Genomic DNA, 15,675 nt, shown 5'->3' on the forward strand with positions numbered 1-15,675 from the left:
ATCCAAGACACTTAGAACTAAGACAGCCTTCCCCAATCTAGTGCCCTCCAAATCCTATCAGCCCCAGGCAGCATGGCCAATGATCAGGAATGCTGGGAGTTGTAGGCCAAAACATCCAGAGGGCGCCCAGTTGGGGAAGGCTGAGCAAAGACATCTTCACACCTTGGGATGCTCTCTCCTGTGCTATGTTGATAAGTAGGTCAGCCTGGAGCTGTTCTTCATAGCCCCTATCTCCATGTAAAAAACAAATCATGCCCAGCAAGACATTTACAATAGTACTAAGGCCCCAGGGAGGGAGAATATTTATTCCCATTTTATAAGGAAGTGTGATTCATATATATGAATGATAGAAAGACTAACAACAGAGTAATAAAAATATATATTTAAGCTCAACATTTCAGCTTCTGCCCTCATCAGTTAATTGTTTAACTAACAATTTATGCATATTGAATGGTTTTCTGAATGTATTTTGTTAGTTAAACTGTTAGTTAAAGCTGCACTTAATCACGGTATTTGCAACCCAGGATCATACCATTGTAAATCAACCTACTGCATTACCTGAAGTTACCTCCAAGAAACTACTTCTTTCAGGAGCACAATTACTATTGCATACTATTGCAACTTATTGCATTTGACAGTTGTTAACATGCACTTCTATTTATGTCGTTTACTTACCTGAATGTTGAAAAAATGGATGTCAAATGCAATATGTAGGGAAAACTACAATGGACTTAAGAACAAGATTCTGTAACTACAAATCTGCTATTCTTACCAAAACACTGGAGCAGTCTGTTACAAGACATTTAAACTCTCCTGCACAGTCTCTCTGATTTACAGTTGGTTCCATTAGAACAAACAAAAGACTCTGATAGGCTTGACAAAAGGGAAAATTTCTGGATCTATAGACTCAGAACTCTTAGTCCAAGAGGCCTCAATTTGGAGGACAATTTGTAAGGCATTCCAAACTGCCACTCCTGATACCCATTTAACAGCACAGCTACTGATGAGGGCAGAAGCCGAAGCATTTAGCTTAAAATATATTTTTAATACTCTGTTATTAGCCTTTCTATCTTTCTTATACATTTTACCTTAAGACTGACTGCATCCACAGTGGATCCAGAGCCTCCTTGTTACTTTGCTGTTGTGCCACTTTATACCAGCCTCCCCCCTCCCCCGTGTGTGTATGTACTTAATCCCATTCATTTCAATGGGTCTACTTTAAAATAGAACATACACACACACACACACACACTTGCCCATTGAATCTTCAAGCCATCAAGGATATCCAGAAATGTTTGCTTCTGCCAACTTCAGTATTCAAAGTAGTCATTCAGTGCAGTAAGACCATGATATTGATTTAAAATGACATGGATTTTTTGTGAAAAGCAAGACATTGTAGCTCTCTCTGCCTTCTGGTATCAAAGCTTTCAGAAAGCACACATTTTTTTCTTCTGCACAGTGCAGGATAGAAGTTAGAAACTAGAGACTAAAAAACTAAAACTCTCACGGTCCTACTAAGAGTTTCTGAAATGTGCAAAAGGTACCTCATGGGGCCTGGCAGAGGTTTCAAGAAATCAATATAGTCTCTGTTCTCTGGAGGGGAAAAGGGCAGGGAGAAAGGGAAAAAAGCTGGTATACCATGATGCAGATCTGTGTCAATCCTATATACACAAGATAACAGAAACATTGATTTGCAAATCATATATACAAACTATGCCAGGCTACAAATAATAATCATCAGTAAGCTTGATACTCAGACCTCTTCTGACATACATGAACCATATCTGCAAGTAGTGCATTGAGCTTGGGATACTTTTTCCTTGCACTTCTAGGGTGCTGAACTTCAGGAAGGACCATCCCTGAAAAAACTGGACTCCTTATAAAAATACTTTGAAGGTGAGGTGTTAAGTTGCCTGAAAGAAAGAAAGAAAGAAAGAAAGAAAGAAAGAAAGAAAGAAAGAAAGAAACCCAAGCACCAATATGTCAGTGTTGATAAAAGGTACATTTAAGCTAAAATTCACTATTTGTCATAGCATTGCTTTTGGTATGTAAATGTTTTGCTCAACACAGAATTTAGCATCCACTCCTTAATCTCCAGGTCATCGAAGTCATTTTAATCACAGTCTCATAGCTAAGAGATGCATTAATTTAAAGTCGCTTGCACCAGGGGAGAGGTTGGAGAGGCTCCAAGTGTTTTCTAAATCTGTGTTTTAGGAATGAAATTGACACAAAGTTGTCTACCAGCACAAATCTTAATACAGCCGCTTTACAGTTCATTCAACGAAGTAACATTGTGACCCTTATTCCGTTAATCTTCCTAAAATGGCTTAGAGATTTGTCTATTTTGCTAAGAGGTTTCAAATGTTGAGTCCTAAACACATTTACTTAGGGGTAAGACCCTCTCATTTTAGTGGAACTTACTGCTGGGTAAACAGGTTTAGGATTGCAGTGATAGGTTATCAAACAATAAGCATTGTGAGAAAGTATATAATGATGAAGTATTATCCTATGCCAAAATCCTCATTATTATGCATTTTCCTTGGACCCACGATGCATCTTCTGCTTATACTCATCATGGCCAAAATGCACATCTTTGCAAAGAGCAGCCATGGGGGGGGGGGGAGGATCCTGATTAGAACCATGGTGTGCATGGTCTTCCACCCCTACCATTTTTCTAGTGAAAATCATCTCCTCCCTCAAACCTGCCATTTGGCCCTACTGGAAAAACATACAGGCATACAAGCTACGAGTATGATCAAAGATAAAAGACAGATACAGGGAGGAATCCTCAAAATAATTATTTTATACCTGGGGTGCACAACCTTTTTGAGAGCCACAAGGGAGGGGGGGCTGCACACACACACACATGCACACACAGAGGCGCAAAAACTAACTTTCCTTCCAGGGTAAATAGCAGCTGGTGGGGTGACTTATACTGGAAAAATGGCAGAGGGAAAGGCTTAAAAAAATCTCCTCATCCCACACAAAACAGGATCCTGGCAGCCATATATTTAACACATCATCTAATTTGGCTGTAAAAGAGGCAAAAGAGAAAATGCAAGTTGAGAAGAAGGATCAAGTTGAGAAGAAGGATCTTTCCCTTCACTCTTCAACAGCCAGCATCACCTAGAAATACTTCACTCAGGGTACTATATCACAGCACATATCGAAAGACAGAGAAATTCAGTGGCAAAACACTCCACTGAATGCAAATTTAGGAGCCTTTACAGCTGAGAAGCAGGGTATAAATGCTGTTGAATGAATGAATGAATGAATGAAGTCAGGACTTGGCTAGAGCACCTGCCAAGTGTAATGCGAGTACAGGATTACTCTGCAAACCATGATATTCAATGAATGGTTCATGGAACTAGCAAAATAAATATTTTGTGTTACATAATTAAGATGACCATGCAGCCCAGTAAAGATAGAAGTTACCTAGCTTTTCATTTTATTAATATTGAAATAACTGTGCAAACCATGTGCCTTATACAGGAAACTAAAATTTGACACAGGGTAAATATAAAATAAGAGGGGGAGGAAAGTGAAGGCAGGGTAACCAGGAGAAAAATGAGCAGTTATTTCAGTTACATGAACTTTGGCTTAGGCCACAATCCTATGGCCGCTAGACAGTGTCTAGATGGCCATAGGATTTTTCGAAACCCAGAAACCTGGCTCCCTGCTCCCTCCCCTGCTACCTCACAGGTGGCATGGTTTGTCCCTGACTCCACACTCATAAGAGCAGCACAGAGTAGGCGAAAAGGGGGCATTCCTGGGGGCAGGGAGGGAAAGAGACCATGAAAGTGCCATTACAACACTCCCTATGCGTCATCTGGCCTCCCCCACCCCCCGCTCCGACTTGCCCTGGCTAGGCAGCCAAAATTGGCCATCTAGCCACAAATGCAGGTCAGTCAGAGCACAGAGGAGAGGATCCCCTCCATGCTCCACCTGCCCTGCCTTGGATAGTCAGCCGCTTCTGGACGTAGGCGCATGCACTGCAACGGAGAGAACAGCTCCGATAGCGCCCAGTAATAGTCTTCAGACACATGTAGGAAGAAAGCCAGACTATGAAGCACATGGTCTTTGATGTCTACATACTAATGCCCAGAGTATGGGAAACAAACAGAACAAACTTGAACTCTTAATTCGGGAGGGAAATTATGACTTGATAGGTATAACTGAGACTTGGTGGGATGACTCTCATGACTGGAATACAGCAATTGAAGGATATAACTTGTTCAAAAACAACAGGAGGAACAGAAAGGGAGGTGGGGTTGCACTGTATGTGAAAAATACATATCTCTGCACAGAAATACAGGAGGATGAGCTTGGTAGCCCCATCGAGAGCATCTGGATCAAAATAAATGGAGCAAAGAATAAAAGGAACCTGGTGGTCGAAGTCTACTACCGGCCACCCAACCAAGGAGAAGACGAGGATGAAACTTTTGAAAAGCAAATAGCCAGTGTTTTAAGGAAGCATGATGTAGTAGTAATGGGGGACTTCAATTTACCCGATATTTGTTGGAAGACAAATTCTGCAAAACATGGCCCCTCCAGGAAATTCCTGACTTGTGTGGCGGATAACTTCCTCCTACAGAAAGTAGAGGAAGGAACTAGAGGATCTGCTATCCTTGACTTGATCCTAACCAACAGAGATGACTTAGTGGATAAAGTAGCAGTTACAGGAACTCTGGGGGAAAGCGACCATGTTGCACTTCAGTTCTTGGTTCTAAGGGAAGCAAGAGCCGAGTGTAGTCAAATGCGTACCCTGGATTTTAGGAAAGCTGATTTTAATAAACTCAGAACAATGATCAGTAAGGTCCCATGGCAAGCAATGCTAGCGAGAAAAGGAGTCCAAGATGGGTGGGAGCTTTTAAAAAAGGAAATTCTCACAGCACAATCACAAACAATTCCAACAAGAAGAAAAGGTGGAAGACAACAGAAGAAGCCAATGTGGCTTCACAAAAAGCTTAGGGATGACCTGAAAACAAAAAAAGGACACATACAGGAAGTGGAAAGAAGGCCAAGTAACAAAGGAAGAGTACAGGCAGGTAGCACAGAATTGCAGGGATGGCATCAGGAAGGCTAAAGCTGAGAACGAGCTGAGGTTAGCGAGGGATGCTAAAAACAACAAAAAGGCTTTCTTCAGCTACGTGCATAGTAAAAGGCAGAGGAAAGAAATGGTGGTTCAGCTATTAAATAAGGATGGCAAAACGATACAGGTGACAAAGGCAGAGGTGCTCAATTCCTACTTTGGCTCAGTCTTCTCCCAAAAGAGGGTCTATGACCCCCCTGGCAAAGGCAAAGTACAGGCTGAAGGGGCAGGATTGCAGCTTGAGATCGATAGGCATAAGGTCAAGGAACACCTAATTACTTTGAATGAGTTCAAATCTCCAGGGCCAGATGAACTGCATCCTAGAGTCATAAAGGAACTGGCAGAAGAACTCTCAGAACCGCTGTCTATTCTCTTTGAGAAATCATGGAGGACGGGTGAAGTGCCAGATGACTGGAGGAGGTCTAATGTTTTCCCTATCTTCAAAAAGGGTAAAAAGGAGGAACCTGGGAACTACAGACCAGTCAGTCTGACATCAATCCCTGGGAAAATTCTGGAGCAGATGATAAAGCAATCCATCTGGAAGCACCTTGAAAACAATGCAGTGATTACTCGAAGCCAACATGGATTTGTCAAAAACAAGTCCTGCCAGACGAATCTGATCTCATTTTTTTATCAAGTCACCTCCCTTGTGGACCGTGGGAATGCTGTAGACATCATATACCTCGACTTCAGCAAAGCTTTCGACAAAGTGCCCCATGATATCCTGATGAGCAAACTAGCTCAAAGTGGGCTCAATGAAACAACGATCAAAGAGTGCTTATCAATGGGACCTTCTCAAACTGGGGAGAGGTAACGAGTGGGGTACCGCAGGGCTCAGTCCTGGGCCCAGTGCTCTTCCACATTTTTATTAATGACTTGGAGGAGGAGGTGCAGGGAATGCTGATCAAATTTGCAGATGACAGAAAATTGGGCGGGATAGCTAATACTTTGGAAGACAGAAACAAAATTCAAAGTGATCTGGATAGACTGGAGCGCTGGGCAAAAAACAACAGAATGACATTTCATAGGGATAAATGCCAAGTTCTGCACCTAGGAAAAAGAAACCAAATGCACAGTTACAAGATGGGGGATATGTGGCTCAACCACACTACAAGCGAGAAGGATCTTGGAATTGTTGTCGATCACAAGCTGAATATGAGCCAACAATGTGATGTGGCTGCAAAAAAGGCAAATGCTATTTGGGGCTGCATTCATAGAAGCATAGCTTCCAAATCCCGGGAAGTACTATTTCCCCTCTACTCAGCACTGGTTAGGCCTCATCTGGAGTACTGTGTCCAGTTCTGGGCACCACACTTTAAGAAGGATGCAGACAAACTGGAGAGGGTTCAGAGGAGGGCAACAAAGATGATCAGAGGACTGGAAACAAAGCCCTATGAAGAGAGACTGAAAGAACTGGACCTGTTTAGCCTTGAGAAGAGAAGACTGAGGGGAGATATGATAGTACTCTTCAAGTACTTGAAAGGTTGTCACAGCGAGGAAGGCCAGGATCTCTTCTCGATCATCCCAGAGTGCAGGACACGGAATAATGGGCTCAAGTTACAGGAAGCCAGATTCCGGCTGAACATCAGGAAAAACTTCCTGACTGTTAGAGCAATACAACAATGGAACCAATTCCCTAGGGAGGTGGTGGGCTCTCCCACACTGGAGGCATTCAAGATGAGGCTGGACAGCCATCTGTCAGGGATGCTCTGACTTGGATTCCTGCATTGAGCAGGGGGTTGGACTCGATGGCCTTGTAGGCCCCTTCCAACCCTACTATTCTATGATTCTATGATTCTATGAGTTCGGAGGCGGCTGACTATCCCCATAGGATTGCACCCTGAGTTACTACAGGGAAAGCATTCTTGCATCGGAAAAAGCATGTACATAAGAACATAAGAAGAGCCATGCTGAATCAAACCAAGGATCCATCTAGTCCAGCATTCTGTTCACACGGTGGCCAACCAGCTGTCGACCGGGAACCCACAAGCCATGAGCTATACACACACACTTATTTTGTTATGTTACATATTCTCAGAGCCCTTGACTTCTTGCTTTTGTTGGAACCTTGGAAGTAAGCTGCACTGAACTCAGAAGTTCAGGTGAATGTGTTTAAAAGTGTGGTTTTAGAAAGATGGAGATGGGTAAAAGACAAAATCTGTGCTCAGTTGCTCAGGGCCTATCTAGACAAGGTAACAGGTGCTGTGTGATTTCCCACTTTTCTTTTTTCCAAATGTAAAAGCGGCTGGAGGGTGGGGGCCAATTGGATCAGGGCTACAGTACTGGGGCTAAAGGAATTAATCCCTTCCCCCATACCATTTTCCTGATCCAAAATTGCCCCCCTCCCCCTGAAGCTGCTATTTGCACCACAGAGGAAATCAATTTTGTTTATATAGAAGCTTTGGAGAATACAGGAGAAAAGTATTTCAGAAGTGTAACCTGGAGAATATTGCCTGTACCTTTGGTGGCAAATAGATTTTTCAGGTGAAGAATATATTACCTCCATTTCCCTTAATTTAATCAATGGAGATTTAAAGTCCAAAACCTGAGTAAAGAGCTATACTGGCATAAACTTGTACTTACAATAGCAATAGACTTAATGTTTTACTACAGTATTTTTTGCAATTATAATCTACAGCAGTACCTACCTACTTTGGTCACAATTTTATGAAGTAGGTCGAGGTCAGAGCTGCTGGGTAGGTAGGGGTTGCCAGTAGCCATCTCGATGATCATACAACCTAAAGCCCAGATGTCCACAGGTCTAAGATCAGGAAATGAACAAAGTGCTCAACAGTACAAAAGCTGAAGCTACAATAAAGTATGCTTACTATCAGCAACATCTTTTAAAGAAGAAATTACTTGTAAAGAAAGAACTGCAATAGTTAAAAAGGTACAAAAATATGAAAAAGCCAAGGCCACAAAAAGTGAAATAATCCAGAAAAGTCCACTGACTTCAGTATATGGCTCCAAAGTAAGTGGCTTAAGAACTGGAGACTAGCAGCACCCCTTATCCTTAATATATTGTGTTGACATGCATCACACTGACTGCAATGGAACTTAGATATATTTTATAGAATAATGTATAGTTAAGAACTTCCAGGTAAGGCCAGTATCAGAATGTCTTCCAGGCCTCTCTCAATTTACCTGTCTACCTCAGAGGGTTTCCACAGCTGGCTAGGGCAGGCATCAGAGCTTGGCACTGTGGAGCACCTGCCAAGGCTCACACTGCAGCAGAGGGCCCCCTGCTGATACCAGGGCCCCTCACCCCTGTTTCTCCTCCTCCTTCCTGTTGCTGCCTGTTCACCTGCCCTCCCCAAACATATGAGCACTAGTGAGAGAAAGGAGGAGGAGCAACCTCCACTTGCTTTGCTCTCTCCTTCTGGGCAGTAGTGCAGACTGGGCGTACACTGAGAGAGCAAGCAAATAGTCTGTGGTGGCAGTGGCAAAGAGGTGGGCCTACTCAGGGCATCTTGACCTACTGCCTTCCAAAAATCTGGAGCAGACACTGCAGTTGGCAATAGAAAAGCCTCTCTTTTGCCTAAGGAGCTAGCCACATTGCTTCATGCTCATTACATACATGTACGTTCCACTGAAATCAATGAGATTTGTACATAAAATGACTTTAAGGTTGGCGTGCAATTTCTATGTAGTACAACTTTCAATTTCAAAATGTAGCAAGCAGTAAGAACTACTTAGGTAGAGGTCAATATTATTTAAAGGTAAACTGCTTATCAGCATCACTGATTCCAATGCAACATTGCAGCTCTCTCCCAAAACAGTAGCACTATGTACAATTTTCTGCAAATTATTGAGATTAAGGAAATATCCAGTCTCCTCTCCATCAAAATTACTGTTTAAATGTGTGTCAGGGCGCCATCTAATGTTCCTCTGGTATGCCCCACCACAGCAAAGTTTTTATACATTTGTTTTTAGAACACTTGTATGTATCGTTTAACTAAAAGTAATTTGTATACTGCTGTCCACCACAAGTCCATAAGAGAATTTTAAAAGGACATACTTCCCATATGTAGTATCTTTTAATACCAGCTCTGGAGCTCTGTACCACCGTGTGGCCACATAATCAGTATAAATATCACCAGGGGCTGCTAAAGTTCGAGCAAATCCAAAATCACAAAGTTTAGTAATTCCAGTCTGTGAAACTAAAATATTCTCAGGTTTGATATCACGGTGAATGACCTGCCAAAAGAAGAATAAAGTGGAATCCAGTTTCAGTACAAAACGTTTTATTTAAAAAATTGAAAACTAGGTCACTACTCGAATCATTAAGTAAAAGAAGCATACAAGTTCTGCCCTTCAAACAACTAAGGCTGCAATCCTATGCATGTTTAGATAGAAAAAAAGTCCATGGCTAGCTGGGGAAAAGCATGGCTGGTTGGGGAATGCTAGGAGTTGTAGGACTTTTTTCCATCTAAACATGCATAGGATAGCACTCTAAGATGACAGATGGAGAGAAGCTTCAAGAAGAAATGCAACTCTGAAAACTTCAAGGAAATCATCTTCCTGGAGGTGGAAGTAGTAGTCTGGGTCAGTGAGTGGAGCAATCAAGCCTGACTGGCACAAAATCAAACACTCTGAGCATATCTGCAGTGATATAATTTTTAGACCATTTTAACAAGAGATGGAATTCAGGGCAGGACTAATTATTTTAAAGGGCGTGCCCAGCCTACCTAGTCTTGGGGTCTCAGTATTTAACCTTTTACTTGTGTTTTCAAATTCATACTTTCTCTGTTGGAGGGAGGAAACATACTTATAAGAAACTATTTGTGAGTATTTTTAATTATAATTGTTTTTTCTAGAGGGTGGAATGAGAATGTAATAGAACTGTGAGTCATGTCCTCCATTTCCCCAAAGCCCATCCAGCTAGGACTCATCTCCTTTCCCTGCCTTTGGGTCAGGAGAGCTGGAGAAGCAAATGGAGGTTCAATGGCATGGCTGGAAATTTGTTTTCTGTTGGATTCTCCAGTCAGAGCTTTAAAAGCCCAGACTGAAGTAAGTTAGGCATTTTGACCTTAGGCTTGCTACATTTTGTAAAGTCACCAAGGCTTGGACTAGGGACCCAATCCAGATGGTACAGGGAGCTCTGCTGCTCTAATAACTGGCAATATCAGGGCTGATTAAGGATCACAACAAGAAGTTTTAAAAGCATTGACTTTCGCTTCCCTTGTTTGCATATATATTCCTCATTATGATCCTAATCGATCACTTCTTTACATTTGAAATCACTCCTGACTGCATTACCATTACAGAAAAGTTGCAGCTGAGTGCTGGTGTTTCTGCAAAGTACAGGAAAAATTAGTAGATGAATGTTCAGGCAATGAAATGAAAAATGTGAGCAGATTCACTAGGCCCTCACAATTGTGCCTCTGGATTTATGTGCTAATTCAGTGACCAAAAGGATGTGTGTGAAGCTTGTGGCTTCTTGGTTTTTCTAAACTGATTTGGTCAGTATGTTTTGACTTAGTTCTCTGTAAAAAAAATCACTTGCTGTCCTTTCAACTAATCACAGCCTCACTAACGTACTCCATCTGTAAAATGGATACTTTTTTAGCCTGTCCTTGACAATAAGCCACGTATATGCATGTTATATCTTTTGTGACTTGATGTATAGTCTGTGAACAAGATCATGTGCTTGGGTTATTGGCTCTGCACATAATACTAGTTCTTGTTTTGTGCTGTGGCACATTGTACTAGAATGAATTATGGTAAATTGATATCAGTAGCATCATATCATCTGCAGGGGCCTATCTTCTTGAGTTTTCTGGTATGATGCAATTATGCAAAGTATAAAATTAAAACTGCAATCCTCTCATTTTGAGAGGTCTAAGGCAGGAAATGGGAGTATGGTAATAACAAGGAAATGACAGGATTGACCCATAAACAAAATAAATTATATCAACTTTGTGGGATTTACATTCCTACCCATATAACTGAAGTAAATACGAGTTGCTTTCTCTTTTTCTGACAGAAGCCACTGTGCTTTTATCAAGGGCATAACAAAATCAACATGTGTCACTTGTCACTGAGCAGCAGTGATGGATAAAGCAGCACCTTTTGAGTTCCTTAACATTATGCAATTGTTAAGAGCCTTGGTCAAGTAAGGATGTGTTAACTTAAGGCAGGGAAATTTTTTCCTTTCAAAATGATAGTATTGTACAGAGCAGAACTATACCACCTGCATAAGATCAGGTTAGCATTATCAGATAAACTATTCAGGTGGAAATAATATTGTTCCAGCCTTTCATTTTTCTCCACAATTTCTGTAGACTACTTACATTATTGCTGTGGAGATAGTCAATTGCTCGAAGAATCTGGTAGAGATATCTCTTAAGTCTTCTGCTATCCAGTCCATGAGAGTAATGCTGTAGCTCATCTAAAATTGTATGGTCAATAAATTCAAACACTAAATGAATTTTCTTTTTCTGTCTAAAGACTTCAATCAGATTGACCAAGTTTTCATGACGAAATTGCTGTTGACAAAAGAGGAAATAAAGAATTCTGTTCTTCTTCCCTTTGATCAACACTCTTCCTAAGATTTTGAACATAGCTATTTATCTGTTTGTTGACAATGAACTTGAGCCAAAATATTTTGAAGTGTTTTAACAAAAATATTGTCAATCCTACTAAGTGCACTGTGAAAAGATAGTATTTGTGAACTATGAAGGAAAGACTAAAAAAAGGAGTTTTATCTTCATCACAGTAGAAAAGTAGTCATGTGCCCATCTTCTAGTTTGCTAATGATATGTGAGAACTCCACTTAATCTTCCAGGCAAATCTCCAGCTGCATTGTCTGTCTCATATCTGCTGAAATCCTAAACCCACTTCCTTAGATGCTATTTTCACTGAAACCAATAAAATGTATAGTCTTGTGGCACCTTAAAGACTAACAAGATTAAGATTTTGTATTTAATTTGTGTTTTATTATTATTAGCCACCCTGAACAACACTTTTGACAGAAAGGCAGGATATAAACTAAATAAACAAATAAAAATTATTGTGGACTCTAGTCCATGAAAGCTTATGCCATAATAACTTTAGTCTTTAAGGTGCCAAAAGCCTTTTTTGTTGCAACAGGCTAACACATCTACGCTTCTGGAAGATAAAATTTATGCTCATGTAGCTGTGTTTAAAATCAACCTGCCAGATATTGACTGGGTTTGGACCATCACATACAGCTTCTCCCCCCCACCCGCATGTTTCATGCATGTGACTGCTATTTGCATAATTCCCCGCAATATAGGGCATGTTGGCGTGTCGCCCAAACCTAGTGCGTGGTGTGGCAGGAGTGGCTTCGTACCCACCCTACAACCAACTTGCAGCAGGGGTTGTAGGGTCGGTGCAAAGCCACCCCTGCCATGCACTGGGTTCAGATGACATGCCAACCCACACTGCATCATGGGGAATTATGCAAATGACAGTCACATGCCCAAGGGTTGGAGGAGATGCCAGGATGGCTTCTTCTCCCTATGCAATCCTCCAAACACCCTTGTTGAGTAGGACCCTTATCACTCTTAGTTATGTATGCTGGTAAATTCTGCATGTCGATGAATTATGGCTGGCATGTACCACTGAAATCAGTGTGACTTAGGCTGCAATGCTCTATACCCTTACCTGGGAATAAGCCCCACTGAAAACAGTGGGACTTTCTTCTCAGTAGATATGTATAGAATTGCACTATTAAGAATGTATTTTTCCAGACTGGAGCCAAAGTGTCCCCATTAATGGGACTTCTGAGTTCACAGAAGCAAATACTTGAAATCTGGGAACTAATATAAAATGATTCTACAAATCAGTACTATCAGTTATTCAACACATGGTTTGCTTCATTTAAGGTCTACTAAAAAAAATTAATGGTTTACATTGAATTCCTTTAAATGAAGCATAATTACTTTCACAGGTAGAAAAGCAAATATAATTTCACTATGGGTATTACTATTAATATTAAGACAATGAATAGCACCGATGATTGCCTGCATTTATTAAACAAACACAGGGCTGTATTTTCTTCATTGGCACATCAAGTCTAAAAATTCAAATCTGAATGTCAGAGAATCTGTTGCCTTCTGAAAAAGCTGGTTTTCTGCCCTTATAGTTGTGGAGGAAGTCTCATAAGTGAACCATATTGGAGTACTTGGCAGTAAATCCTATTAATTCCACTGGAGTATAGTTCAAATATGTGAACTTGGGATCGGGGTATCAGTTATTTGCTAAGAAATTACACACTGATTTTAAAAGCACTGCAGCAAATCTGGCACAAACATAGTCCCTTTTCTTATAGTTGAATGTGTTCAGTAATGATGATGCATATTTGATTTTTGGAAACATCAAGGCATTGGTTTTCAAAGTGACAACAAAAGAAGCAAACCTTCAGGAACTTTATCTCTCTCATTGCAATTTTGTTGACAGATTTTTCTGGCTTCTCATAAAATATCTTAATGGCAACTATATGTCCTGTTTCCTTGTGTTTACATTTCATTACCGTGCCATAACTTCCCTCTCCCACTTTTCCGAGGATCTCATACATCTCCATACTCAAGTCTGAAATCTCTTCAGGAAAGAAAAATATTATTTTAAACTATTCACAAATTTAAGCACATGAGCTGTCCTACAAAGAGGGAAGCTTTTTAAACAGTTCCATCTTATACCTAATAAGTAACGTAGCTGCTAAAGGCAGTTAACACATATGACCAGAGTTCCTTCCATGCAGGTCCTATTGAAACAGGGGCTGTGAATATTAAGCCTTTCTGAGATGTTTTGTTTCTATGAAACCCACCACTACTGGTGTGAAACCTCTATTTCAATGGGGTTGCACAGTACTCTGACCAGGTGGGTTGTACCCCATATTAGGTAACTAGGAATGTGACTGGCACCCTAGCCAACCAATTACAGTTTATAACCAGACTCTTCTTACACACTAGTTCCTGTTGAAGTGCCCATTCCACATCCCATTGCAAACAGCTTTCAAACAGCTGTATGATCCTGTCAGTATAATATAACTGAAATGGCATATTGGCTGCTTTCATACTCTGTGGAAAAAGGCATCCCTCTCCCTTCATTGTTTAAGATTCTTTGGAGACTTCTACTTTTAAGCCCACTGTGACATTTCATTTCTAGAACTGAAATGCAAATACTTTGCATTTCTATTAACTGCAACATATATGGGAAATGCAGATGCGCCACAGATCTGGCCTTGGAGTGGGATGGGTAGATGTCACCTAATCATGATGGGGCTGGCATCTGCATCCTTTATGTCTGTGACTTATCCCCATGCATTTCTCTTTCAATGGCTCCATAGCACAATGACAGCATAGCTCTCTCCCCTGACACTCAGGGATCAGGCAAATGAGCATCTCCCTATCTGTTTTTAACAGGAAACCTTGTCAGTCTCTGAAGAAACTTTTCTTACCCACATTTGGGACAGTGAAGCAGAAACGTTCAGTCTCAGCCTCTATTATGTCATGTCACACTGACTCATCCTCTTTGGGTTTGGATGCATGCACCACCCCGTTTAATAGTGCAATATCTTATATGTCACTTCTCAGAAGGAGTAGATGGGGCTAACTCCCAGGTAAGTATACCACTGCAGCCTAAACCTCTACTTTGGAGTCTACTTTGGCTGTAGGCGCTTGAAGAAAGAGAAAACCCGCTTTCGTTTTCGACTCAGCTGTGGTGGGGGAAGAGACCATCTGCAGCGAGCGTCCAAATTACGGCTCAGTTGGACGGTATTTCGTGCTGCCGTATCGCACAGTCGCTCTCCCCCGGCGGCTTCCGCGGCTCCTCAGTCAGTCAGCCTCACACACACACGCCGAGCAAAGGTTGCAGCTTCACCTCCGCATCCCTCCTCCCGCCGGGAGCGTCGCACGCCACGGCGCTCGGGGACACGCCGCCCAGCCCCCGCCGCGCGCGCAGCTTATCTAGGGTGCCTCTGACCTGCTCCCGGGAGCTCCCCATGTTGACTCTTCCCAGGCCCAGCCAAGCAAACCGGCCCTGTTACCATAGCAACCGCCGGCTATATCAACAGCCGGTCCACCTACGTAAGGGGAAGGTGCTTCTCTGACCTCACCGCGTTCGATAGATTCCGGGCAAGAAGGAGGGGGCGGGGGCGGGGGCGGGGGCGGGTGACGCAGGCTTCCGGGCCAAATAGTGTCCAAGGACCAAAGCCGCTCCCCGCCCTGAACTGTGCAGCAGCTGTGACACAAGGCTCCCGGCTTCTGCTAGTTGCGGGGTTGTCTGGCAATGTCAGCTCTCCTAAAGAAAAGAAGACATAGCCCTCCTCAATCGCTTTGTTCTCGCGTTGTATAATGAGATGAAAACGTATTGTGAGGCGGGTTCCCCAGCAGCAAGAGGCTCCAGGGGCAGCAGCGTTACCTGGCGTGCGACGCAGTCCTATAAGCATCCAAACTAGGGAGCAAGCCTCGTTGAACGCAGTGGGCCTGAGTCGATATGCGGAGGGTTGCCTTGTTAGCTTCCTGTCGGGGATTGCTTTATTTGCAAATATTAAAGGGGCAGAAGTGAAGGCAAGGAGGTACCCCTGCAAGGCAGCAGATCCATTAGAGCATCTTGAG

The 15,675-nt window shown here is 42.2% G+C and overlaps 1 protein-coding gene across 5 annotated transcripts in view; it reads right to left on the reverse strand.

The window, feature by feature from the left end:
- The window catches only part of CDKL3 (cyclin dependent kinase like 3), a 41,574-nt gene extending 26,380 nt beyond the window's left edge, over positions 1 to 15,194 (reverse strand). For 2 of the 5 annotated variants that reach the window (XR_014788393.1, XM_084838913.1), the window contains exons 1-6: positions 15,041 to 15,154; positions 13,476 to 13,657; positions 11,386 to 11,580; positions 9,111 to 9,289; positions 7,741 to 7,853; positions 1,774 to 1,913 (exon numbers count right to left, since the gene is read on the reverse strand). Coding sequence is in view for 4 of the 5 variants with exons in the window: in XM_084838913.1 (XP_084695039.1) it covers positions 1,774 to 1,913; positions 7,741 to 7,853; positions 9,111 to 9,289; positions 11,386 to 11,580; positions 13,476 to 13,657; positions 15,041 to 15,107 (876 nt within the window). In the remaining variant the exon portion in view is untranslated. Of the gene's footprint in view, positions 1 to 1,773; positions 1,914 to 7,740; positions 7,854 to 9,110; positions 9,290 to 11,385; positions 11,581 to 13,475; positions 13,658 to 14,516 lie in introns of all 5 variants that reach the window. The other 3 variants (XM_084838915.1, XM_084838914.1, XM_084838916.1) reach the window with 3 other exon arrangements.
- Positions 15,195 to 15,675: the final 481 nt, after the last annotated feature.

The sequence above is a fragment of the Heloderma suspectum genome, chromosome 2 (genome assembly GCF_057233095.1).
Source record: "Heloderma suspectum isolate Gila_16-S chromosome 2, 16-S_ref, whole genome shotgun sequence".
NCBI classification, from domain to species: domain Eukaryota; kingdom Metazoa; phylum Chordata; class Lepidosauria; order Squamata; family Helodermatidae; genus Heloderma; species Heloderma suspectum.